The sequence below is a fragment of the Musa acuminata genome, chromosome BXJ2-4 (genome assembly GCF_036884655.1).
Source record: "Musa acuminata AAA Group cultivar baxijiao chromosome BXJ2-4, Cavendish_Baxijiao_AAA, whole genome shotgun sequence".
Lineage (NCBI taxonomy): Eukaryota > Viridiplantae > Streptophyta > Magnoliopsida > Zingiberales > Musaceae > Musa > Musa acuminata.
The window spans coordinates 31,063,012-31,089,305 of record NC_088341.1 but is presented as its reverse complement, the minus strand read 5'-3'; the positions used below and the strand labels follow the sequence as shown (position 1 = coordinate 31,089,305).

Sequence of the window (26,294 nt, the reverse complement as noted above, 5' to 3'; positions counted from 1 at the left end):
GAACAATATTGTATTGCTGTCAAGCTGTATATTTCAATTCCAATACTTGGTAGGACATATAAATATCAGTCCATGGTACGGTTGAGTTTTAAAACCTAGTTAGTTAGGTTCCTGTAGTATAATACTAGACTGTATATAAAACATCTCCCTCGTTCATACTCTTAGTTGGGATTTTCTTTTCTCTTGAATTAACTGTATATTTTTCGACAAAAGTAATGTTATGTATCCTATCTTAATGCATGAGAAATGATAAAAGAGATCCTTCTTGTGCAGCATCACAATGAGAGAATTTATATGCCTGTAAAGCAATGCAAGTAAATTTCCTTGGCTTTTAGTAAAGTCCAATGCCATTTAAGTAGCATGATACTTTTATCTTTAAATATACAATTTGAATATCTGCATTAGTTGATCTTGCATTCCTGGATTATTATAAGGTGAAAGAAACAAAATATATACCCTCTTTCTCTTTAACCAGATAATTTTGTCAGTTTTGCTACCTGTATTTTCTAGTTGTCACTTCTCAGTTTGGAGTAAATCTGGAACACCGCGGAAGTCCCAACAACTTTTGATGTTCAACAAGATATTTGAGTTCTAAATCTTGATGTGAATGATCGGACACAAATTTTTGGTTGTTGAGAAACAATGCTTGTTCTTATTTATTTTGCTTTGATTTTTGTCTGGTTGGTTTGCTTTTTTTTTTTGTGTGGATAGATTCCTTTAGTAGATTGTATTTAGTCTTTAACACATTTATGGATTTCTTTAACATTTTATCTTCTAGTGATATTGAGAATGTTCGATAGTTTTACTGGCGATATTTTGCTATTTAGAAACCTAATTTTGGGTATTCACCATAAGTATATTTGAAGGGTATCAAAATTTTAGAATTTGGTCTTTTGCAGCATATTAAAATTGCTCATTCCAAGACATTGTCATATGCAGTTCTCATAATGTGTCCTGTGTCAGAAGAGTTTTCATATGATCCTTCATGAAATTCACCATGTTCTGTTCTTTTTGAGTAAATGAGTTATTTATGTTATATTTTTGTTAGCTCAATTGTGTTGCATTTGACTTTAATTTTTTTTACCTTTTTTCATGTTTCTAGCCCTTTGCATGTCATCATATATTGGAAATAAGGGTGGTCTGGATGATGTCAACATGGTGAACCAGATTGATGAGTTATATCAGGTATCTGCTAATGATGTTTTTTCTGTAGAATTTTGATTTTAAAATGGATTTTTTTACTTTACTTTTTCTTTCTTACAGGGGCTTTTACAACGTTTTGAACATGAAAGGAGAAATGTTGAGTTAGTTTTTAGCTCGGCTGCAAAAGATAATGCTGCAGCAGTGAGATGTTCAACTACTTGTTGCTCGTTCTGTTTGCAGGATTTATGTAGGAAACCTGGCTTTGAGGGTTGGTTGGTGACACTTCCGTTGTTTGATGTCATGAGTTTTTCCTATGATATAGAGTTGTTTAATGAATTATCTAGAAGTACCCTGGTAGATTCTTCTGAACTTCATGAGGTAAGGTCTTAGTTTACTTTATCTTCATTTCCTTGCTTTCTCATGTTGTCTTGACCTGCATTTGTAAATCTAGACGAAGATAAATGGAACCCATTGCTTTAGTGACAAAACATATTTCTTATACTCTTTCAACTAGTTTTTATGATTGTAATCAAATGTTCAATTATTTTCTTGGCTGACCAGTGCATTCATAATGTGGACTCTGTGTGTTTGATTGTTGAGTTTCTAAGATGGTGCTTAGTTCAAGATTTTGTTGATCTATATCTAATTTTGGAAAAAGAAAAGGAATTTATGGTAGAAAAACAAATATTAATGGACCAGCTTCCATATTAATTGTGGAGGTATCCACTTTAATATTATTCTTGAAATACTAAGAATTTAGTGTTGATTAGTTTCGGAGGATTTTTGTTGGGTCGTTTTACAGTTGTCCTGGTCCAACAATTATTTAGCATGTACAACTCAGTCAATTAATATTCTTTGTATTCCATTCATAAGGCCTTGTAATAAGTCTTTGACACTTTTGTGCTTTTTCATATGATTGAGTTTAGAAGCTACTAGAAGATCTCAATTTCAGAATGGATACCAGTAATTTTTATAATGAGTTAGTTATTTAGCATTTTGAGGACTATGATTGTTGCAATATCTCACTTTATAATCTTCAGTTGCTCTCTTTTTTGTTGTTTATAAAAATCCAGTAGTTTTTAGCTGATGCATGTTTCAACCAAGGTTCTGAATACCGTACTGAACTGGTGTACCGATCAGCTGTCGGTATGGTATCTACTGAGCTGTACTGAGCGTATTGGCATACGGTACACTAAGGTGTACTGATGTACCACCCATACCGGTCCTCTATCGGACCAGTATATACTGCCCTTTCCGAGCGGTACGGTAATGCAAACTATGGTTTGAAATTTGAATCAATTTGATTTCTTTTTGAATGCACATTCCGTTATACATGTGTCAAGCAGCCCTCTAGTACAGTTCCTATAAGTCAGGTAAGCAGTTCCTTATGATGATCATCATCCACATTTGTCAACATTGTTTTCAAGAAGAGGAGACAACACATGATCAGAAGATCTGTTTGATGTTATTTTTATCTTTTTTTCTCAAATTTTTCTTACCTTCGACTAATCTTTCCATTATGCCATGTGTATCTGTATATTTCTTGGAAAGCAGTAGAGTATCCTAGTTGCGTATTGATATTGCCACACCATTTGCATCATAATTTTCAATCTAAGCAAATGCTGTTCAGATAATCTAATGTGTTGCCTCTTTGAGAGATAAAATATCATCATCTATAGATGATTGGATGGATTCTTGATTGCGTTAAGTTGAAAGTTGATTTTTACATAAAAAAATACCAAAGATCATTCAATTATGTAAACATATTTGTGGTATGCCATAGGCAGCTTAACATGACTGCATCTGGTAACATAGTAGTTTATCTCAAAAAGTCTTACTTACTATAATGATATTTATGCTGTTGTTACTTGTTATTTTTTTTGTTTCTCTTGGTCATACTTTTGCTTTTCTCTTTGTTGCACTTTGATGTGGTGTATTTTGCCAAACAGAATACAAAATTGTATAGCTTTTATTAGTGAATCCTTTAATTTTCTGGTAATTGTCTATTTAGTTGTTTTCATTTTGGAGACTTCCTTCGTGAACTCTCTGTCTTCATCTCTCATTCTCTCTTATGTTGACCCTTGTTTTTCTTCTCTCTCTGCTTGTGACATTAGGTTCTCCTTAAATCATCTGATCGACTTGTACATGCTTTGAATTTCTCGCTGAACTTGTCATCAAGGCCACCTAGTGATTTTACACCTCATCAAATGATTTTGTGGATTCTAGATGCATGGAAGTCAATGGGTTCAGGTGAGTGAACTTGCCATAACATTGTCAGTACTTATCTAAAATTGTTTAATTATCACAATAAGTTAACTTTCTGTTCATGTTCTTTGATCCATGAAAATTTTAATAGTTCATGGAGAGCTTGCCAATTTTCTTCTGGACATGTGGTTCAAGTTTCATACTTCCATGTGGAGTTTTTGCTCGAAACAGTTCCTGGTACTTAACGTTTCTTGGGTTTTTTTCCTTAATATGATATTTCTATCCTATCATTCAATCATTTTTTTACCTTTTCATGCAGATGTCAAAGAGCCATTTTGACGAATCCTGCCTCCTTGTGCTTCCATCAAGAACAGTGATAATCGACAAGATCCTGTAGAATCATCTATTAGTTTATAAAATTATATTTGCTGCTTTTTATATCGTTGTTGCACAGATGTGTCAATAATTTTCAAGCTAACTATCTGGATCTTAAAATGCATTTTATCATGTGACGTCCATGAGATATTTACATCTAGTTATTTTCTTGATTACTTCTTTGAATTTTGAAATTTGTAAAGATTGCAACAATCTGAATTTTTATTGTATGTTACATACACGATCTTAACTGTTTTAGAATATTAAGTGGCATGATATTCTCTGTTTTACAGGCAAAGTAATTCGTCTATTAAGGACTATGATGTTCATTGTTTGAAGCTTAGAGTTGCTTCGAGAAGTCTTTGGCAAGCGAGACTATTGCAAGGAGATATGGTTTATTTTCTTCACTCAGTCGCTGATTCTCTTTTCAGACAGGTAATCTATTTTGTTGATTTTGCTGCTTTGCATACATGATGTTTCATTATTTTTCTTTATGATGGTTACAGGTCATAAATGTGCATTATAAATATTTTGACAAAGATGTATTTAGCAAGATCAAATCAATTCTTTGTTCAGCTTTTGGAAGTGGTACAAGGGTAAGTCGTTTCCAATTCAAAGCAGTTGTATAATTATTTGTACTTTTTGATATTATGTTTGCAACTCAAAGCAGTTGTCTTTTCATCTCTTCATTAAGTTCATCACATGTTAAGATTTTTATTTATGGAATCATGTGCTTGTGGTCGGGTACTCTAGGAAATCTGACAATAATGCTAAAATGACTTGGATGAATCACATTTTAGACAGCTTCTTTCAGTATGTAAGATGCAAAGATTGGAACAGAGGCCCTTTCGTTTTAGGTTTTAAAGAAACTATTTATGTATTATAAAGTGAATTGGTCTGGCAACAATTTCCAGATCAAAGTATCTGACTTTGTGGAAACAGTAAATTATGCTTACTCCAAAGTGTTTGTGCCTATATAGTTTTTTCTTTGTTTGTCTTAATGGTCTTTCTACTGGAGAAAAATGAAAATATTCATTTCTAATGGGTTTTATCAAAAATTCATTGACACCATAATTAAATTAATATCTGATGATATATTTTTGGTTGTTGGTTCTTTTTTTATTTTTGTGGTAGCATGAATGCAGGTTAAGTATTTGCATTGTATTTGTCGGTTTAATGGTTTCCAAGAGTCATAGTATTATGAGAAGAATAAATTGGCATGCCAGGAGACTGCTTGCAAATCCAATGTTGTCTTGATATATGACACAATACAAAAGTCCAATTATCCCCTTACCCGAACTATGATCCAAGGATAGTGTCTTGATTCATGGTACTGTGGTATTCAGAATTGTGGTGGTTTCTGATTTGGTCTAATGATGTATTGTTCTATAGTCTCAAAACTATTACATATCCACTCCGAGATCACTCAAGAATATCTAAGAAAAGATGGAGAACTAAAACAATTGAAAGTATCTTCAAGTTCAAAGTTCTTGAAATATACTATTGTTCTTTTTAACCTGATTTAAAACAGAATAAAATACTAACAAGATGGAAATAACTTAAATTATGTCTTGGGAGGCCATACCCCATGTGCAATGTATGCGACGTTTATTGTTTGCATCTACATTTGACTTGATCCACCCATCTTAGTTTCGATTTTCTAAAAATTTTTGTTTTAGCTTAATTCCTGATTTATATCAAGATGTGAGTTTTAAGTTCTAATTGTCATATTTGTTGCTCCAGCATGAAGATATAGAGATTCTGAAGTCGCTCATTTCATCATCAAATCATGCTGTGCTGACTTCACTTGTGGATTCACTTGTAGAACCTTTGCTCAGGGAACTTTACATCAAGAGTCCATCTTCTGGTCTGTCCTAATCAAGAACTGAGAACATTATGCAATTCAAATATATAGAATTTATTGTCTTAGTATCGTATTACTTCAGAAATATTCTTTATTTATATTTGCTTGCTTTGATGGTTTTTTTTGCTTTCTTACTTTAATTGCATTCTTGAACAGATTCTCTTTATAACATCGGTTGTGCATGGTTGCATATTGGCATGCTACGGTTTCATCTGCTAAACCAAGATGGTCCTGATCCTGTGTTGCAGTACTCGTTCAAACATTCAAATATGTTACATAAGATCTCCTTCCTTGACCTTGAAATGAAGGTACTGGTGTATTTTTTGGTTGTTTCCATGAAATGGATAATCTATGTTGTTTTTTGTACTTAAATAACTGTGACATATCCCATATCTCCTCCTTTTAGCATTTCTGAGGTCTTCCTCTTTTTCGTTTCTTCTTCCTTGGTTCTTTCTTGCCTTCATTTGAAGATAACAATATGAGGCACAACATCAAACTTAAGTGTTCTGAGCCCCTCAAGGGGTAACTTCTTTGTTTTTGATTTGGTTTAGGTTGAAAGCCATGTGTGGACCACTCTTAAAAGCCCTAAGCAGGCTGACTGAGTTTATGGAAAGATGTCCGTAGTAGTCCATGCTGCTACTCAGATCTGCAAGAATCAGAGGGATTATACCTGTCCCAGTGACATTTAAAAGCATGCTCAATGTGTTTTCCTATTTTATCATCTTGTAGAAATTATCTTCCAGTGCACGGTATCTGACATCTATAATGTGTATTATACCGTCATAAATGACTCTCTTCGAAACATGTAAACGGATCTTGCAAATTTTAAAGAAATTGATTAACTCAATGTTTGTTACTCAAGTTGGATATTTTCATCTGTGATATTGTTTCACTTATTACCAATGCCTCTGATTGGTGAATGATAGGTTCCTGTCAACATTGTTGGTTGGTGCAGTAACTTAGCACCTCATTGATCACCTTGCTTGACTAGGCTTTTTTTGAAATTTGAAATTTTCTTCTTTGCCATTACTTTAATATCTTCAGGTCCGCCTAGAATGTGAACGCTTATCTGGAAGGAACTTAATGATTTATGATGAAAATCAGAGATTACTTGCATTGCAAAAGTTCAAGGCGGAAGAGAAAAAATTACGGGCAAAGGTCGTGTTTTTAACTTACCTTCTATAGTATAAAACACAAGCTAAATTTATGAACTCTTTGTTTGACTTGAAGGTAACTCGCATAGACTTTTGTTAGTTGTTCATGTCTTGTCATTGTCTCATCCAACGAACACAACAAACAGAAGCTGAATGTTCTCTGTAGAATTCACTTTCTACGAATATATGGGGGATGAAATTACTTTTAAAAGTCTGCCTGCTGTCATGGATATTACCATATGCTAATTATTTGCATCATTATCGTCATGACACTTTTATCAGAGAATGGGGTTTGCTATGGTATGCATTCTTAGTAGTTTCCATTTGTTCCTGGCCGACTTTGGTGGCTGATTGTCAATACTAAAGATTCGAAATTATAGTCAAGCTTTGTTCATTTTAAGCGTGATACATATCTGGATCATGATACTTTTGGGGTCACTAATCGTTCTGGTTATGATCCATAATGTTCAAATTAGTTATCTAATCACATTTTGCAAAAAAATACATTTTCTGGCATATTGTTAGAAATATTTCCAATAATTTCTTGGCAGTATTTTTTTTTCAGGCGATATATATACTCCAACACCAATTTAATTTTCACATACTTTCTTATTTTATTTTAGGGTAGTTGTATAGATGTTTTCTTTTTGCACATTGGAACCTTTCTTGAAAATCTATCAAAAGTCTCTCCTGTTGAGTATAATGATTTATTATCGGTGTGATAGTTAAGGCAACTTTTTGAAAAGACATTTCTTTTACACAATTTATTGTTTTACAGGTTGTGTTTCGCCCTGAACCTTCTAGGTATCGGAACTTACGATCGGCTTGTGCTGATTTTAGCAAGCTTCTATCATCCTGCATGGCATTGGTGGAGAATCTGAAACACAAGACAGATATCCCATTAATGGTTGATATGGCATGCAACTGGCAGGTATACCACATGCTTAGCCAAGATTTTCAATTTGTTTGTTTTTGTTATATGTATATTTGTTATATGGTTTTGGCGTTTTGGCTCTCTGCTTCAACCATTGATATGTATTCAGGCTACATCATCCTCATTCATTGAGCGACTATCAGAAGAGTATGCAGAGTATATTGACCTAGTTCAACCAGTTCAAGTAGCTGTTTATGAAATGAAGTTGGGTTTATCACTGGCTCTATCTAGTGCTCTGGAAAGAGACTATCTGGAGAAGCTTGATGGAGAGGATATTCAGAAGATCTTGGTAGGTGTTTGGTGCAATTTTTCAATATACTAAGTTCTAATTTCTCTGTAACAACCAATTTCAGAAATAAGTGTTGTCTCATTTGGGTATTACTAGATTTTTCTGATTTTCTTGCTTAAATACTTACTAGGCCTGAGTCCAACATTTACTTTATGGGTTTTTTTTATCAAGTTTGTGACATTTAAATTAGTACTCCAGTAATTGTTATTCACATTTTCAAATACTCTGCGATGCAGGATGAAGTCTATTCGTTTATGCAATTTCCCAGAGACTTGCTTGCTGGGACCAATCCTGTAAATATGAAGGATAGTGAACCTGAGTTTGATATTGGTTTACTGAAAAAGTTAGTTAATGCTTCAAGTGTGATTAATCCAGAGAAAGTGGTAATATACTTGCTTTTCTATCACTGAGGTTTCTAGGTTCTTCTGTTTTGTCAATCCAGAATAACATTTTTAATTCTTGTGTTACTCAAGTGTGCACCCTTTGTAACAGGATTCACCTCTACAGCTTGAGAATACAATTCAATATGTTGTTCTCATTCGAACAGCTGATAAAATTTCCTATTCACGAATAATGGGCGAGAACTGCTTCCTGGTAGGCTCTTTAGTTTTAATTGATTATTCAAAACTTTGAGCAGCTTTAAGAACAAGGAACCTGATTCTTTTTCCTTTGCTTCCAAGCTGTTGAATGGTACATTTGATCACTTCTCAAAGCTATGGATGAGTATGAAATCAGAATTGAAAGCCAAGGAAGGTGATGAAGCTCAATACTTTAAGTTCCGACCACGTTTAACTAAACTAGAAGATATTATGGACGAATATGTATCTCCTCTCAGTCAGTTGGATTCTGATGGGAGTCTTATATCTGAGAGTAACAAAGTGGAACAGGAGTTTATCGAAATGGTATCAAGTTTTTTTTTCTTAATTGCTTGCTAAGGTTCTCCTTGGTTCCCAATTCTTAATATTTCTGCTTTTCAGAAGAAACCTGCTAAAGAGGATGAAAATATGGATGAAGAATGGGACCTTATTCCAGAGTCCATTTTGAAGAGTTTGGTAAAAGTCCATGATCAGTTATTTGGATCAATTGGTCTCGTTGTAAAAGTAAATCCATTCATTTCTCTTTCTCCCCATCTTTCTCATATACTCTTCTATCACTAGCTAGAAAATGATTCTACAAGGTGGAGGTTTTTCTTGCTGTACTAGTTTATTGGATTTTTCTTGTGTTAGAATAGTTGGTTTTATCACCTAATATTTTTCACAGTGAACAAGATTTAGAGCCTCAGTGTTATAAACCATCTTGATAGCACTGACTTTCATTTTTGTGCTAAAAGAGTAAAAAAGTATTTGATTTTGCATTATGGAATTTCGATATCTAATGTCCAATTTTACTCTTATAAAATGATGGAGAAACTCAAGTTGGTAGCAACACTCAATCTTTATCGAATGATTACAGTCCTATCAGACGAAAAGGACATTACTACAATAAGTCCAGTATTAACCTTCCAACTGTTTTGTCCTAATTCGGAAAGAAACATATAAAGTTAGTCATGGGTTATTCAGTGTTTAGGATAATCCTTTTTAATTTGACTGCTATGTTGTTGGAATGCAATATATTATTATGTCTCAAAATCTGTTTACATAAACTTATGACTTGTCACTGTTTGTTTCTGGAATGATATCAGCCTGGCATTTGTTTTCTGGCTAAAGAAGATAAAATATGCTCCTTCTTGGAATCATATAGGTTGGGGGCCAAAATTATGAAAGGTCAGTTGCGAGATCTCTGTGATGCTTATGAATTCTTTAATTCCATGGTATAGATGGTTCATTATTAGCTATTTTTCTTTTTCAGACCTTGATGTATTTAGGCCCATCTTGGATGACAAACTTATGCCAGAGCACTTGTTTCGTGTAAGCTTGGAGCATGAAGAAACATTAGGCATAGCTTCCCAATCATCTCATGCTTACAATATATACAAGGTTATGCTTGTTATGATACTTTCCTCCTAGGCTGCTATCTTCATCTAGCATCTCAAGCTGTAGTTGGTTCTCTTTTCAGGATTCAAATGCTTCATTATTACATAAAATGGTGAAACCACTCACTGTCATTCAAGAGCGGGTTAATTTTTTTCTGAAAGAGTGGCCAGAGCATCCTGGTCTCCAGAATTTATTGCATGCTATTGACAAACTCTTGTCAGAACATCCTAGCACACCTTTGTCTAAGGTACTTCATTTGTATTTGTTTTATCCTATTTCGTGACCAAGATTACTCGTCTGGGGCTTTAATCAATATCTTATGGCTATTATTACCTTTTTTGCATGTGAAATGTAATCTTGTTCTAAAGGCTTTACTCAGTCTGCAACTTTTAGTTGGCAGAGCCGAATTTTTGCAGGAAAATGCTTCCATGTTTTCTCTCACGGGTAATATATTTGCCCTACTTAATTTTTTTTCCTTTTTTTCCTCGTTGATTATTGTTCTAAAATTAGTTAATTTTTTTACCTGCAGATCTGCTCCATCCAATTTATTCTTTGATCTCTTCATGGCAAAAACTTGAATTAGACTGTTGGCCTACTTTACTTGATGAGGTTGTGGAACAATATGAGAATAATGCTGGAAAGGTTAGAAATATGTGCGCGCACGCCTGTATGTGTATGCATATGTACATACATGTGGACATACATAGATACATATGTGATTCTTTGTTTAAGTGAATCGTATTTCGATGGTCAGACACATTTCTACCTACTGAATTTCTGCTTGGTTGAGTGCAGCTATGGTTCCCTTTATATGCAGTTCTCCATCGTAGAGGATCTGGTGATGCTGAGGCTGATAAACTGTTCACTATGCAAAGGCATGCACCACACCTTATATTAACATTTTTAATAAAACTTAATTCCAACTTGGCTTTAAGCAAATGATAACATGCAGTATTGAGGACTTTGTTGGAAGTTCCAATGTTGGAGAGTTCAAGAAACGTCTTAACCTTCTTCTTGCTTTCCATGGTCAGCTCAATCATGGTGTTGTTTTGAAAGCGTATTCCAGGTGCAGTTCTGTAAACCATCTCCCATCTCCCAATTTTGTGTACAGTTTTATGTACTTTGTTGAATGATGAAAGAACCAGCATGATACTTGTGGATAGCAAATTTGATTCTGACAGGGTGAGAACTGTGATACTGTAGCCATATGACTAAATAGGAAATAAACAAATAGGTTAAATGGACATTCTCTCATATTGGGGCCAGGAAGTGATGCTCTATTTTAGGTGTGGAAATGCTAGTTTTCAAATTTTAATTTTAAGGCAGTTGTCACATCAGTAGCCGGTGTTGGGTACTTTTGGGATATGTTGGTACATTTTTAAACTGTGTAATTCTGTAAGAAATTGGATACTATGGATACTTTTCGTGAGTTTGTAAAATATTTTGTTGTCTTATATTGAGCATCATTTTGCGGTTAATATAAGTAAAATGATGATATCATATTCTCGCACTATAAATTCTTGTTATTTTCTCGAATTTTTTGAAGTATGTGTCGATATAAGTTGTTTCTTTTCTTTTGAATAAGTTCATGTCAATTGTTTAATTTTAATTGTGATATATAAGTGTACCTCGATAGATTTTAGAAGTTGCCACACAAAAATCTCTCTTTTATTGTAATATCTGCTATGTTTTGTTTGACTTTGAGATTAGACATATTCTGCAAATTGGTAATGCATAATATTTTGTCCATGCTTCATAGGTAAGGGTGGGCTACTCTTTTTGTCTTAATATACTAAAATATGACATGATTGTGTAAAACACTTTGTATTTGTTAAAAATAGGAGAGAAAATGGAATGGAACATTATTTATAAGCTAGCAAGCCTTATTTCTAAAAGTTTTAAGATCTTCTTCCATTATTATATTGGCTTGTGTAGCAAGCATGAAAGGTTGTGATTTCCAATGTTTATGGCAGTTCAGAATCTTCAGATAGATCAAAGCATTACTTTTATCCCCAAGGTAATTTTTCACGCTTTTCAAAATGCTTAGATAAACCTTAAATCTTACTAAATTTAAACCCTTTGAATCCCAAAAATGTAAAAAGAAATACTTGAAATGACTTTCAAACTTCAATGTTTGAGTTGATCTATATCCAACAGGAATAAGATTATGATATGTAAATCTGTTTTGTGTTAGTTATTAATATAAAAATTTTAAACTAATTAATTTTGAGCAGTAGTGCAGTACCCTAAAACATTTTGCTGAACTCTATTAGTAACAATAGCCTTAAAAATATTTGCTAAACTCTGTCACTTTGGTATAAATGATCATAATTGCACATGAATAAGACCCATTTTCATTTCCTTTAGATGAATCTTGTCGTGATGTTAAAACAAACCCGTTTTGAACTTCAGAATTTAGTTGTTGCTAATAAATCACTATCGAATTATAGAGTGCATCTGCATGATTTACACTGTCCTGTCAATGTTGGCACTCGTGGTGCTAACGAACATCCTGCATTAGCACAAGACATGTTACGTAGGCAAATAGTGGCCATCTACATATTTAGGGTGTTCTTTTTTTTTTCTTTTTATGAAATCGGGCTCATTGATTAATATAACATTGATGAAATGAATTGGCTCCACCTTATTTGTTTCCAATCAATGTAAATTATACAGTGGAAAATATTCAGCTACTTATCAATGAGTATCTGCTTGTGTTCTTGTTATCCTGAGTTGGAGTTTGTAAAGCTTAGTAGAAAGTTTAATGTAAAATTTTATATAGGGCACTATAACTTGTCAAATTGCTCTGTGTAAATCATATAATAATCCAGAAATTAGCTTGTTAAGTAGTCCATGCCGTGAGAAATTAAGCAAAGTTTGTATCATTTTTATATCAATCCAACTAGTGTTTAAACCTTGGCCTACTTAGAATTCGTTACACGAGTTATTAGAGCCAGACCAAACCGGGTGGTTGGACTGGAAAAACCAGAACTAGACCATTAATCAGTCTGATTCACTTAATGGATTGGATGTGTTGAAAAACCAGAATTGACCCAGTTGGTTTTGGATAACTTGCATGAACTGTCTGGGTTACATATGATCAGGTTTTGTATAACAAAATATTACTTAAATAACCTTAAATTAAATCTTTCTTATTATTTGTTTAAGAGGATATTACATTAAATATTTCTTATTATTTGTCATTGAGAAATAAATTAGGATATAATAATTAATGACTTTATTGATGATGAAGAAGAAGATGAGAGAGATTAAGTCAGAGCTTGCAAAATCTATCTAAACAGAATTAAATTTGTAGAACAAAACAAATATTGCAACAAGCAAAAATGAATTTAAAAATTCAGATTATAATATGGAATTGACTAATTGGGGTAGAATTATTAAATGCTGTTTTGATTACTAAAAAGGTATCCATGTTGATCAAGAATTGGTGTATATGCTGTTTAAATCGTGACAATTATATTGGATAAATTATTTCTCCTATATCAATAAATAATTGATTTTGAATTGGATTGGTATTATTACTACCATTGATTTTGTGACATGTTTTTTAATATGGATAAATGTTTATGTTTATAATGTTGGTTGATGTTGCCACTTTTATCATTTTTAATACAATTAAAGTTTTATTTTCAGTTGTATAAAATTATTTTTAAATTAAATTATTAGTTTTACTATATTTAATTTTAAATTATTTTTTATGTATTTTATAATATTTTTAATTAAAAATGCGGTCTGATAAGTTGATCCATTGGTTCGACCATTGACGTAGTGACCAAAGGCTTGACTGGATCGCTTTCCGATTCGATTATGATAATTATGAGTCATTGTAAAACTTGTTTGTTACTAACTTGGAGCTCCTGCGCTGTAGTGGTTTAACTTGAGCTTTGAGAGGTATTTCTTCATGAGTTGTTCATGCTTGTGGGCTTTGGTATCCTTGCACTCATTTTGTTTATCATTCACATATTTCTTATAGCAACTTTAGTGGCCCAGTACATGTGGAGTGTGGACATAATATTTTTTTTGTTTTCTCCTTCTTGTGGATGTCGGGATGCAAATCTTCATTTGTTTGATTGTCAGGCATAAATTTGAAGCTATTATTCTGATGTCAGTAATGTTCTTTATACCATTTCTTAGGGAAATTATTTTTTTATTATACATTTGTCAAGTACTTACTCCTAAATGATTTATGGCAGTCCTGCTATGAGAGAGAATCTGAACATCCTGTACAATGCTTTTGGTTATTATGTGCAATTCATGCCATTGTAAGTTCAGAAAAAAAACTTAATAATTTTTGTAGTTTGATTTCCACTATTCTTTTTAAAAGATTAAGGCAAGTTGTAACTATTTCTTCTCCACTTTCAGAGTTTTGGAGCACATTGAGAATGGTAGAAGAACTATAGAAAAAGATTTGAAAGAGCATCTTAAGCTTTTACATTGGGAGCATCCTCATAACTACTCGTCCATAGAAAGCTTCAGCAGGGCCAGGCAGAAGATGCGGAAACTTATTCAAAAATTTAATGTATAATGTGCCCATCTCTTATTATTGTTGTTGTTTATTAATACCAAGGATTTTAATTTCGAATAATACTGCCCGTACCAGGGGGTACATACTGATCCATCAGCAGACCGATACGTGGACCACCCACTACCGGGCGGTACCGTCAATTGGGGCTGTTTCCGCCCCGTTACCACCTTAAATCGATCAGTGACGATCGATTTTGACCGTTGCCGCCCGCTATCGGGTGTATTAGCCAAGGGAGAAGAAATAAGAGGGAGAAGAAAAGGGAGAACTTGGAGATCCGGCGCCACTCTCCCTCGATGATCTCGATCCGTCGCCACCCTCCCTCGTCGGACGCTACAGATGAGATGTTGCTTTCTTCTCGTCTGAGGTGACAAAGCCTCGGCGTCGTCGACGACTTCTCATCCGTGCGGGGAGAAGAAGCCTTGACGACGTTATGGGGAGAAGAAATGAAGCGTTGTCGAGGCAACATTTCTTCTCCCCATGTGGGTAGAAAAAGGGGGTGACGTCGCCTTTTTTTTTTTTAACTTTTATATATATATATATATATATATATATATATATATATATATATATATATATATATATATATATATATATATATATATATATATATACACACACACACACACACCCCGGTGTATCGCTCGGTACTCTGTACCATACCGTACCGAGCTATGCTCGAAACTTCGGTACAGTATGAAATTATGATCCTTGATTAATATTATATATTTCTGATTGGGTTGTATATCGATCCTGAAAATAATGCTTTAGAATCATTATTTCCCAATATATAATAGATACATGCTTCTTGAATGAAAAGGATCTTCTATTTCAATTTATTTTTTGAGAAGAATTTCTTATAGACTAAACAACTATTTATTCCATCAACAGAACATTTTTTTTATAACACTAGATTCTTATCATGAAATGATTAACGTTAGTGGTACGAGGAGAGGTAAAAGTAGATTAAACCGACTTTAATAGGAATCATAAGTAAATATTTAAGTACTCTAAATTTAACTAAATATATGACTTCTTAGAGATATAAATAGTGGCAAAAGATCCATGTACCTGACCCCAAATAGTTGGGACTTACGGTTTTGTTGTTGTAGATTCATATCATATTTATGTTATTGTAATTGGATTCATTGTTCTGTGCTAACTGCCAGGCTCTTTTCTTTGTCAGGATATTTTACAACAACCTTTGATGGTTGTTCTTAACCAAGAAGTAACATTGAAGAGAGAGAAAATTCCTGCTTGGCTTGAGAATTGTACTTGCAATGAAACAAGTCTAGATGTGTTGCAGTTTCCTCTTGATGCCATGAAACTCAGAAACTCAGAAAGGTTCCCTTTCTATTTTGTACCTCAATTATTCTATTTTGAACTTATTTTATTGAATTCAAGGTAATTGTTAATCTATCTGCTTCTTTTCATCTAGATTCCTATGGTGTAATGGCTGGAGTGACAAGGTTAAATTGGTACTGAAAACTGATTTCTTACAAGCTCGAGGTATGACATATCTGATAGCATATATTCTTCTGTGTTTGGATTATGGTTTGTTGAAGAGTTTTTTGCCAAATTAAAGTTTTGCAATATGTGCTGCTAATGCTGCAGGTTTGTTAGATATCAAACAGTCTTTGATGCCTGAAACTCCATATGAAGGCTTAAAGAAATTATGGGAGGAAGGTTGGTCTTCGCTCGAAAGGGTTTGCCAAAATGCAGCTCAACTTGCTCATATCTGGAAACATGGAACTAAAAATCTCAGAAAGAGAAGGGCACTAAGCAATTTGCTAAAGATTCTTGAAGAGAGTGGGTTATCAAGGCATAGATCTGTATTGAATGAGGTACTGGCTATCTTTTTGTTTTTGATCTTTCAAGGGATACTTGGAAGTTTTTAGGTGGAATAAATTATATTTGCTTTATTCAGTTAAATATTGTAGAAGAAAATTAGCCTGCTACTATCATCACCTCCTCTTGATTATTGAGCTTTTCCTGTTGTTTGATCATGGTATTCCCCCTTTCTCTATGTTTCATACAGATTGGAACCAAATCAGGCCATCTGAGTGACTTGTACCTTCAGCCTTCATATGAAATGCTACATTTGCTCCTGCAAGAGTTCTGGCACAAATATCCAGGAAATATGAGCATCACTTCCCAGAGCCACTCAGAGAGGCCAGAAGATGATAAAGATGCATTGAAATGGAAGTTTGCTAATCAGTTCTACTTCAGAAACTTGGCTAGCATGCAGCAACTTAAAGAGATTTGCCTTGGTTTTAGTAAAGATCTTAGTTTAGAGCAGGTCAGTGTGTTGGCAATTTAGCAATGTTATCGTAATATAGGTTTGTTCTGTAATGGTGCCATGCTTTATGTTCCTCACTTTCGTGTTCCTACCTCACCTTTATGCAGGTAAATCGAGCACTCTCTTTTCTTGATCATTTAATTTTGATGCAACAAGAGCAAAGATTTGTTATATATAGTGAATATAAGCGGCTGAAGAAACTTCATCAGCAATTTCTTCTGTTGCATAGCAAAGGTAACATGCTGGAGAACTTATAGTTTCCTATTCTTCTGTTCTAGCACATTTTTATGTTATTTTCCTGTTTCCTGTAGAAGTAAGTGGTGATTTCATTATAGCTAGGAACCAACATCTCCTACTCAAATGCATGTGGGAACAAAAGGTAAATTCTTCTTTGGTCTTGGTTATGAGTAAATTAATTTATAGTTTTGTCCTATGTACATGTTGGTTTAGTTTGACTCCTTTTTTTGGCAGCAACTATTTGACAGCTTACTTGCCATGTCAAGAGATACAAGTATGTTGCTTGGAAGCATAAAAGATGGTCATCTGAATACTTGCAAGATTACTAGGGATGGAGCTGACACTGTGTGTCCTGTCATTGATATGTTCATTCCTAGATTTTTAAAATCAAAGGTAGTCATCTCATGCATCCAAGCATGCTTTACTTATATACTTTGAGTTAACATCCTCATCTGAGGTTAATCTTTATTTCAGGAAATACTAGACATGTACCTACTTGGCAATGATGGGATTGTGACAACTGCTACAGAAGTTCCCTGTCTTGTCTCTGAGAAAATGGAGCAATTGGTTATGTCCAATTTTGAAACAATTAATGCTTTTGAAGAAGCTACTCGAGTGTTGGGTTTCCAAAAGGTTGTGAGATCTGTCGAGGGAACCTTGCTTAATCGTTTTGAAGAGCTAATCAACAAGGTCTGTAGCATTGGATTTTTCATCTGTCCTGGATGCAATGTTCATCTATTTGATTTCTAAATATTCAGACTTATTATGATTCTGTCTGAATATAATAATATAAATAAAGATTGTCTATACTAATGACTTACCATTTTTTCTGATGACAATTGCTTTTTGGGCTCCGCTCATTTTTCCTAATTTCAATTTTGTGTAAAATCTTACTTGACGAACTCTTCCTACAAGTATTTCTTTTATGTCCTGATACTGTGCCTAGTTTGCATGCACAATTTTCTTTGGAAGATTACTTTTTAGATATGTACCTCTATGGCTAAAATTTTTTGTTTGCTTGTGCTTCTGAATCAATTTGGAAATGCTCATTCCTTCAAATTGTGCACAAATTTTGCAGGGCAAGATGATAATGAAGGAATTCATTTGTCAGCGTGATGAGAGTAATCAATTCGTCTGTAGAGAAAATGCCAAGAATATTGAACCTTTTTACAGCGAAAATTATGAGAGAACATCTGAACTCGTGATGGATGTTTGTGCTAACCTGTATGCATACTATGGTGACCATAATTCTGTTGAAAAATTGTCTGCTGAGAATATAACATCGTGGAAAGATCTTTTTCAGTTATATATGATGAATCTCCATCTAGACAGAATTCATGATTCTCTTAGCATCACAATTGTTGCAGCGGTATGTTCTCCTTTTAAACTCCATTTTCAATGTTAGTTGCTCACAATCTTAGATTGAAATTATTGTCAATTTCAATTTTGGTGAACCATGACATCACCTTTGTGCTTACACATATAACTTATCTTGCAGAGCAAACTTGCAAGTTCTGCTGCGAACAGGAAAACTGAAGTTTGTTCTAACATAGAGATGCAACTCATGAATCTTCGTGATCCTTTGGACCTTATTCTAACCTTTGGAGACGGCATCCTTTCTGAGTTTTTAGATGCACATGTAGCGGTATGCTTTTTTGTCTCTTCATTTATCAGCTTTCATTTCTTTCGTTAAACAATTGTGTACTGAATTGACTTGTTACTCTGTGCAGATAGCTGAAATGACAAATGTGCTTGCCCACATTTTTATTTTGGTATTTTCTAAAGGATTTGGCTCTGCTCAAGAAGAAATAGAAACCACCACAGGCAATGGATCTGAAGATGCTAGTGGAACTGGTATGGGGGAGGGTGAAGGCATTAATGATGTAAGTGATCAGATTGAGGATGAAGATCAGCTCCTTGGTTCCTCCGAGAAGGTACTTGTAGTAGCGCTTACTGTTTTTGCAGCATATTATGATATAGTTAGCTTCTAACAGTTGTGCTGTCAATTTCCAGCAGGAAGGACAGGATAAGTTGGACAAAGGACCCAGTGACAAAGATAAAGGAATAGAAATGGAAGAGGATTTTGATGCTGAAACATTTAGCATGAGTGGGGATTCCAATGATACTGACCTTGAAGATGAGGAAGACCTGAACCTGGATTCTAGGATGGGACAGACAGCAGATGGTGATCAGGTAGTTGATGAGAAGCCTTGGGATAGGGATGAAGATGGCAATACTGAAAATTTAACTGAGAAATATGAGTCAGGTCCTGCTGTCAAGAAGACAGATTCAAGTAGTAGAGAACTCAGAGCAAAAGATGATAATGCCCTTGCTAAGGAGGATTCAGAAGAGATGGACAGAGATGAAAGTGACAGGCTAACTGAGGAGAACAAGGAATCTGAAAAAAGTGATGATGATTTAAATGCTGATGACATGATGCTGGACAAAAATCAAGCATTTGAAGATTCAACAGGAATACAATTTCAGGAACAGGCACTAGATTTTGAAGATGTAGACATGGATGAACCGCAAGGTTCAGATGTCGTGGATGGAGCTAATTCTGAACCCAGTGAGTCTGATGAAGAAATGAAGGATGATGAAAAGTCCAAGCAAAATGATGTTGTTGATGAAAAGTCCAAACAAACTGATGTTGATGACAGTTGTAATCAAGTTGATGAAAACTCACAGAATAAAGAAGGGCAAGAGGAAGCTGAAATTGCAAATATGAATTTAGAGTCGAATAAAGAAACTTTGGAATCAGATAAGATTGAGCCATTGGAGTATCCAGCAGATGGAACTGAATCATTGAAGTCCGCAAGTAATTCTCATGGAGTAGACTTCACAATGGATGCTGAGATTTCTTGGGCCAACAGTAATGACATGAATAGTAGCATTGCTCCATCAAGGTCTTTACCATCTGACGAAGTGCCCAAAATGGAAATTTCCATTCCCAACTCTGTTGATGGTTCAGGGGTTTCTTATGATCAATTTCAGTCAAAACCTGAGAATTCACAGGACAGTAATTTGTCCATGCAAAGAACTAGAACAAATCCATACAGAAGTCTAGGAGATGCCATGGAAGACTGGAAAGAAAGAGCTAAAGTGTCAGTTGATACTCAGGAACATCAGTCAGAATTAGTTGAGGATCTTGCTGGTGAGAATGCAGAAGAATATGGATTTGTGTCTGAGGCTGAAAAGAGCACTTCTCAGGCTCTTGCAGCTGCAACATCTGACCAAATAAAAAACGACTTCAAAGGCAGCAAGTTTTCTGGGGATGAAAGTCACAATTTGAAGAATGAAGATAATGATCGAAGTAATGTGATGGAGAGTTCTGAAACGAGCAATCTTAAATCCAGACAATATTTGATTCCCAGGGAAAAAGTTGATGAGATTCCCGACATGGCAGTTGAAGGTGATGCATCAGCAGAAGAAATGGAACAATGTAATTTGCATAATCTCTATGAGGACATGGTGTCATTTAAAAGTTCATACATGTATGAAAAAGTACTGCCACTTGATTCATCACCAGATGATAAGGTGTTATCCAGGTCCTTGGGAATTGAATCAATATCTGATGAGGGGCTGCAAAAAGCTATCTCAGAATGGAAAAGATATGAAGTGGTCACAACACGATTGTCTCAGGAATTGGCCGAACAGCTGCGCCTGGTGATGGAACCGACTCTCGCAAGCAAGCTTCAGGGGGATTATAAGACTGGAAAACGCATTAACATGAAGAAGGTAAATAAGTGTATATTAACCATCCTTGATAGATCGTCACATTCATCACTTACCCCTTAAAATTATGTGTTAATCAAACATAGATTGTATCTTCTGTTAATTTTGGATCCTTGTTTAACTCTTGATATGTCCAGGTTGTACCATACATTGCAAGCCATTTCAGGAAAGATAAGATCTGGTTGAGGAGAACCAGACCCAATAAAAGGAATTATCAAGTGGTGGTTGCAGTTGATGATTCACGCAGTATGTCTGAAAGCCACTGTGGAAGTGTAGCTATTGAGGCACTGGTAACAGTGTGTCGGGCAATGTCACAACTAGAAGTTGGCCAATTTGCAGTTGCAAGTTTTGGTGGGAAGGGGAATATTAGGTTACTTCACGATTTTGATCAGCCATTTACTGGAGAAGCTGGAGTTAAGGTGGGTCACATGTTATCATCAGTTTAATACTGGTTTCAGTAACCTCATTAGTCTTGTGTTGCTTATGCATATATATGCTTACTTGGAACAGATGATTTCTAGCTTGTCATTCAAGCAAGACAACACCATAGCTGATGAACCAGTAGTTGATCTGCTTAAGTACTTGAACGATATGCTTGACACTGCAGTATCAAAAGCACGCATGCCATCAGGCCAGAACCCGCTGAACCAGCTCGTTTTGATAATAGCTGATGGAAGGTTTCATGAGAAGGTGTGAATTTTAAAGTTACAGATCTTGATTAGTTTTTATGCAGTTGAATAAAACTTGTATGCTTGCATATATATCCTGCGACTCGTTACAAACAATATTTATATCATAGAATCAAAACGAGGAGTTATATTCGGAATAGTTAATTGTCATGGTTGAATAACATTTATTAATTTCTTCATCCTTGAAACCTTTGTTCAAATTTTAAAAGAAAATCTGTCCACCTAATGAAGACATGGTTTGAGATCGTAGTATAATAAGTGATAAAAGTGCTTTGTCTCCATAATTGCCCTAGCATCATGTTAATTAGTAGGCCACTATTTTGGACTTGGTTTGAGATACTAGGGATTGATACAAAAACATGATATTGCTAATCATGATTCATGTGCAAATAACAAAGATGAAGCACTAGTATGTAAATAATGCCCCATCACCTTTTCTTCTTTCTTGTTTGGTAGCCCTGTTCCTGACTACTAGAAAGCAATTATGGCAGGAAAACTTGAAGCGCTGTGTAAGGGATGTTTTAAATCGAAAGCGATTGATAGCCTTTATACTTCTTGATAGCCCCCAAGAATCTATTGAGGATCTAATGGTATGTGGACGATCTCTTTGTGCTACTAATTTTTTTTCTTTTTTATTTCTTATTATTGTGTATATAATTTTTTTTTTCAGGAAGCGTCATTTGAAGGGGAGAAACTTTCTTTTACAAAGTATCTAAAAACTTTCCCTTTTCCATACTATATCATACTGAGGAACATTGAAACACTTCCACGTACACTAGCTGATTTGTTGAGACAGGTTATGTCTTTGCTGCATTCTTTCTCCACTTTTTGGTCTGTTATTTGGTGTAGTAGTCATACTACATGATATCACTAGTAGCAAAAATCAATTAGGAAAATTAATAGTGCTTCATATTGTTGATAGTCTGACTGTTATCTTGCATTGGCTATTCCTGCAGTGGTTTGAGCTTATGCAGAACAGCATGGAGTAAAATGTGTTAGATGGTGAGGAACCATAATTGTTGCATATACATAATATAGTGTGTGAATGGGAGAAGCGATGCCAGCAGCAGCTGATGCCGAACAAAGGTCATCTAAGCAGTTATGAAATGGCTCAGCAGTGGTGGTCTGAAAATGTCGGCTCAGCAGTTAGATGGTAAGGTCTTCTGTTCTTCCAAAGTTGGCAATGGACAGCAAAAGCGTTCTTGTTGTATGCATGCTTCAGTACACCAAATGGTTACGTGGTTGGTATATGATGCTTGTGATCCTCCAAGCACCAGGTTTTCCTTCAGGATTTCTGAATCATTTTCCAGCGTGGGATCTATTTATATCTCCACCGCAGTTTACGTCACTGCAATATATACATGTTTACACCCAAATTTTGCTTTCAAAATTGTATTCTTTTTATTTTTTGGATGGAAAAGGGCCAGTTTCAGAGAATGAAGTATTGTGAATGTATTTATCAGTCTAGAATCATTGTAGCAGCTGTTTTGTATCTTGGTTCTTTTATTGTTTTTGAGGTTGGACAAGAAGAATCTGCTTCAATGTAATCACTAAATTAACATCATTATTTCAATTTTATTGCAGAGTGAGTTTTTATAAGCTGCTTTTGAAGCCTACAAGCTGATGGGTGCCCCTTATAAATCATTTTGTATTTATTTGTAATCTGCTCACGCGGTAACTGTTGTTGTGTTCCGGTCTGACCGATCGGGACATGAATCTCTCTTCAGAATTGGGTTTTACGTATATATCCTGCCAATGCAGAGGAACAGTATGTTTGCCTATGTAAATTTTAATGCATCCTGGAAAAAGAAAAATCTTCGGAGTAGAATAGTTGAGGTGTGTAATATCGACTTTCCATATGAGGTGTGACCCTTATCTAACTACACTGTGGACCGGGATGATTCACACATGGTAGAAACCAAATGGCTTCCGCTTTTATATAGCCCCTGGCGGGGAAGGCAGTACACGCCAAGCAACACCCTCCATTGCCAACAAATTATAACCGTCATCATGGACCAACTCCATCGCTTCCCTCCGACACTTGTCGCCGGCGGCGCTTCTTTTCTTTGGCAGCAGCCTCAGGTATCTCCTCCGCCCTCCTCTCTTTTCTTCCCACCTCTCAAAAACTTGATGTGTCAGAATGCATCGCAGGAAGCGGGCGGAACCACGGCCGCAGACGAGCTGAAGCAGGCGCTCCTCCGGACGTCCCTGGAGCTGGAGTCCACCCGCGTCACCGCCCAGGAGGAGCTCCGGAGGATGGAGTCCCAGGCCCTCCACCTCTCACGCCTTCTCGAGGTCGCCACCCGGGAGCGCGACGAGGCCCGCCACGCCCTCCTCCTTCTCTTCCTCCACCACGGCGACCACCCCCACCTTCCCTCCCACCCCGAGCCCAACCTCGACCCCAACACCAACCCCGCCCACTCCCTTGCCTTCGACGAGGGGAGCGACGTTGCGGCGGCTGCCGCCGCAGAGGACGTGGGCGAGAGCAGCAACGGGGCGTCGCCGCCGGCGCTGACGGCGTTGGCCGAGGTCGAGGCGGCGGCCGCGATGAGGGGCCTGCCGGACAAAGGGCGGCTGGTGAAGGCGGTGATGGGGGCGGGGCCGCTGTTGCAGACGCTGCTGCTGGCGGGGCCGCTCCCACAGTGGCGTCACCCGCCGCCGGACCTCCGCAGTTCCGAGATCCCCCCTGTGGCCATCAGCCTGAACCCAAACCCAAAGAACGAGAAGGATGGAGAGGGGTCCCTGTCGCCGTTGCCGGCCTCCCTTCGGAACTCCTCCTCCTCGTCTTCTTCACTGGAGAGTGGCAGCAACTGTAATTTCGGAAGCGAGTTACAAAACGCTACGTTTTCTTTGAAATCCGTGTGACCAGCTTCCCTCCCTCCCCCCTCCCAAATCCTCCTTTTCCTTCTCCTCTTCTGCTTTTTTGTTTGGGTGATGAGTGCTGCCATGTTTTCTTATTCCGATTAACTGTGTACGTAGCAAATGGGAAAAGGGAAAAGAAAACATTGCCACTTAGTATGAACAGAAAGTGTGAGACGATGCTGTGTGGGAAATAGACATGGAGAATTCTCCACTCCCACCTTGGAATCGGATTCACTGCCACCGTGAACTTTTGCGTTCTTGTTCCCGTTTCTGTTTTCTTGAGGTGGGGAACGTCACGCGGTTTTGTGACCGCTAAAGATGTGTCTCCCCCCCATTCGACTTGTTGAGGTGTGCAAAAGGAACAGTCAGATTTCAGCTGCAAAAGTAACAGGTGACCGAGGAGATGGGGAGCCCCAAGAGCTAATCTAGCAGCGTAAATTGTGGGAATAGATCCAATGCGTGTAGCATGGGCGGGTGCTAATATGACTGTGTTCTTCGCCCTGGCTCTTAGCCGATCAATTTGCTGGCAAGATCCAATGATGAGTCAGGGGTTAAAGCTGCCATGTAAAGGGCAGAAGACAAGAGTATCATGGGAATCATTCAACGGCTCACTTGCTTGGACTCTAGGCTGCTCGATGTGTTCCCCAGCTTTGATGACGACATGTCCCCATCTTGTCACCTGTAGCTTCTTTCCACGTCTCGTTGTAATGGGAAACAATGAAGCCATGGCAAGATAAGAGCTGCAGACGAAACATCCTGGTTTACTAGCTCGGGGAGGAAGCAGACAAAGTGTGGTGCAATTCCAAGTCTAGTCCATCATCACCATTAGATCACATGGAAGAAGTAAGAAGTCTCATTGAGAATTTTATTCAGCTGACCGCAGAAAAACAAAAAAGAATCAGATTTGTGTGATTCACGTCGTCTTCCATTTTATTTTTCTCAGGTCTTTGTGTGTGTGTTTGTGTATATATATATATATATATATATATATATGAAGTCTTTTCAGTCAAAATATCATGTGGAGTGCTCAAAGAGATGAAGACTTTGATTCGAAGACGGCCTCTCGAATATTATATTTCTCTAGCAAAATCTAATGTCCATTTCAATCCCCTTGTATCATAATAAAGAGCTTTATTCAGAGCTGACTGTCGAAAAATAATAATAAGTCAGTTTGTCTGATTCACGTTTTTCGCCTTTTTGCATGGCATCAAGGAATTAATTTCTCAGGGTCTTTGTGTACAAGATTCATGTTCAAAGATTTCCAAGGAGAGAAGAGATTTCATTGTATTGATTCTTTTCATTCCAAACCTATATAGAACCTTTCTACTTGTGTCAACAATGCTGGAAGAAAAATGTGCCCGTAGTAACCATCACTAATGTGCCAGCAAAGAGTTTTAGGAAGTATATTACAAGTAGAGTAAAAATAGTCCCTCAAATCTTGTCTTTTTTTGGAGTTAAATGCCTCTTGTTCTGACCTACCATACTCCATCACCATAATTGAAATAGTTAAATGCCTCTTGTATTAACACCCCCCCCTCTCTTGGCTCTGGAGGCATGAAGCATTAATTGAAATAGTTATTCTGAAAAGAAGCTTCCTTGACCAAGCTGGAAACTGCACACCTCTGAGCCATCTGCTATTTTGAATGTTATGTTGAGATGGCTCCATGCACATGACAAGCAAAAGAACAACTCAAAAAAGTTAGGTGGGAGAACACCCACAGGGTTTCTGACACAAGAATTTTCACAAGCATCCAAGACCTGTTAGGCACAATTGACCTGGAAATCTTTCACTAGGATCCAACATTTACATCTTGGACCTGCAAGTTGGAGAAGGGGGTGGGGGGGGGCATTCTCCTCGTGTTTCCAAGCCTGAGTCCAGCTCTACATATTCTTGCAACCATCGGACTTTGCCTCCTTCCAGAATTAGATCCACATGGATCGACCAAGTCTTATCTGCAAGTTTTCTGTAGCAGCTGATGACAGAAAGCTAAC

At 36.4% G+C, this 26,294-nt stretch overlaps 2 protein-coding genes across 7 annotated transcripts in view; both read left to right on the top strand.

Moving 5' to 3' along the window:
* LOC135610276 (midasin-like) overlaps window positions 1–23,039 on the top strand; it is a 63,039-nt gene extending 40,000 nt beyond the window's left edge. Inside the window, exons 37-78 of one of the 5 annotated variants that reach the window (XM_065104585.1) lie at window positions 1,103–1,185; window positions 1,264–1,521; window positions 3,258–3,393; window positions 3,500–3,585; window positions 3,668–3,741; window positions 4,017–4,158; window positions 4,230–4,319; window positions 5,467–5,590; window positions 5,744–5,895; window positions 6,632–6,745; window positions 7,520–7,672; window positions 7,785–7,964; window positions 8,201–8,347; window positions 8,457–8,558; window positions 8,645–8,866; window positions 8,942–9,064; window positions 9,646–9,727; window positions 9,813–9,940; window positions 10,020–10,184; window positions 10,306–10,381; window positions 10,467–10,579; window positions 10,733–10,812; window positions 10,890–11,003; window positions 14,152–14,220; window positions 14,321–14,477; window positions 15,667–15,824; window positions 15,919–15,989; window positions 16,095–16,324; window positions 16,519–16,779; window positions 16,887–17,013; window positions 17,091–17,158; window positions 17,251–17,409; window positions 17,491–17,706; window positions 18,095–18,385; window positions 18,515–18,661; window positions 18,747–18,950; window positions 19,030–20,754; window positions 20,889–21,170; window positions 21,262–21,441; window positions 21,932–22,030; window positions 22,111–22,236; window positions 22,397–23,039. In XM_065104585.1, coding sequence (XP_064960657.1) covers window positions 1,103–1,185; window positions 1,264–1,521; window positions 3,258–3,393; window positions 3,500–3,585; window positions 3,668–3,741; window positions 4,017–4,158; window positions 4,230–4,319; window positions 5,467–5,590; window positions 5,744–5,895; window positions 6,632–6,745; window positions 7,520–7,672; window positions 7,785–7,964; window positions 8,201–8,347; window positions 8,457–8,558; window positions 8,645–8,866; window positions 8,942–9,064; window positions 9,646–9,727; window positions 9,813–9,940; window positions 10,020–10,184; window positions 10,306–10,381; window positions 10,467–10,579; window positions 10,733–10,812; window positions 10,890–11,003; window positions 14,152–14,220; window positions 14,321–14,477; window positions 15,667–15,824; window positions 15,919–15,989; window positions 16,095–16,324; window positions 16,519–16,779; window positions 16,887–17,013; window positions 17,091–17,158; window positions 17,251–17,409; window positions 17,491–17,706; window positions 18,095–18,385; window positions 18,515–18,661; window positions 18,747–18,950; window positions 19,030–20,754; window positions 20,889–21,170; window positions 21,262–21,441; window positions 21,932–22,030; window positions 22,111–22,236; window positions 22,397–22,429 — 7,547 coding nt within the window. In that variant the 3' untranslated portion in view covers window positions 22,430–23,039. The remainder of the gene's footprint in view (window positions 1–1,102; window positions 1,186–1,263; window positions 1,522–3,257; window positions 3,394–3,499; window positions 3,586–3,667; window positions 3,742–4,016; window positions 4,159–4,229; window positions 4,320–5,466; window positions 5,591–5,743; window positions 5,896–6,631; window positions 6,746–7,519; window positions 7,673–7,784; window positions 7,965–8,200; window positions 8,348–8,456; window positions 8,559–8,644; window positions 8,867–8,941; window positions 9,065–9,645; window positions 9,728–9,812; window positions 9,941–10,019; window positions 10,185–10,305; window positions 10,382–10,466; window positions 10,580–10,732; window positions 10,813–10,889; window positions 11,004–14,151; window positions 14,221–14,320; window positions 14,478–15,666; window positions 15,825–15,918; window positions 15,990–16,094; window positions 16,325–16,518; window positions 16,780–16,886; window positions 17,014–17,090; window positions 17,159–17,250; window positions 17,410–17,490; window positions 17,707–18,094; window positions 18,386–18,514; window positions 18,662–18,746; window positions 18,951–19,029; window positions 20,755–20,888; window positions 21,171–21,261; window positions 21,442–21,931; window positions 22,031–22,110; window positions 22,237–22,396) is intronic. The other 4 variants (XM_065104586.1, XM_065104588.1, XM_065104587.1 and 1 more) reach the window with 4 other exon arrangements.
* Window positions 23,040–23,330: 291 nt separating this feature from the next.
* On the top strand, window positions 23,331–24,455 carry LOC135610277 (uncharacterized). 2 transcript variants are annotated; one of them, XM_065104591.1, is made up of 2 exons: window positions 23,331–23,522; window positions 23,580–24,455. In XM_065104591.1, the coding sequence occupies exons 1-2, from the start codon at window positions 23,349–23,351 to the stop codon at window positions 24,303–24,305; spliced, it is 900 nt and encodes a 299-aa protein (XP_064960663.1). In that variant the 5' UTR covers window positions 23,331–23,348; the 3' UTR covers window positions 24,306–24,455. The 2 variants fall into 2 exon arrangements, with proteins under 2 accessions (XP_064960663.1, XP_064960664.1); XM_065104592.1 differs by having other exon boundaries at window positions 23,342–23,522; window positions 23,592–24,455.
* The last annotated feature ends 1,839 nt before the right edge of the window (window positions 24,456–26,294 follow it).

Excerpts from the sequence above, each read along its gene's own strand:
- LOC135610277 (XM_065104591.1), top strand. The coding sequence starts at position 23,349 with ATGGTAGAAACCAAATGGCTTCCGCTTTTATATAGCCCCTGGCGGGGA. Across the intron at positions 23,523-23,579 it reads TTCTTTGGCAGCAGCCTCAG|AATGCATCGCAGGAAGCGGG; the intron begins GTATCTCCTCCG and ends TTGATGTGTCAG.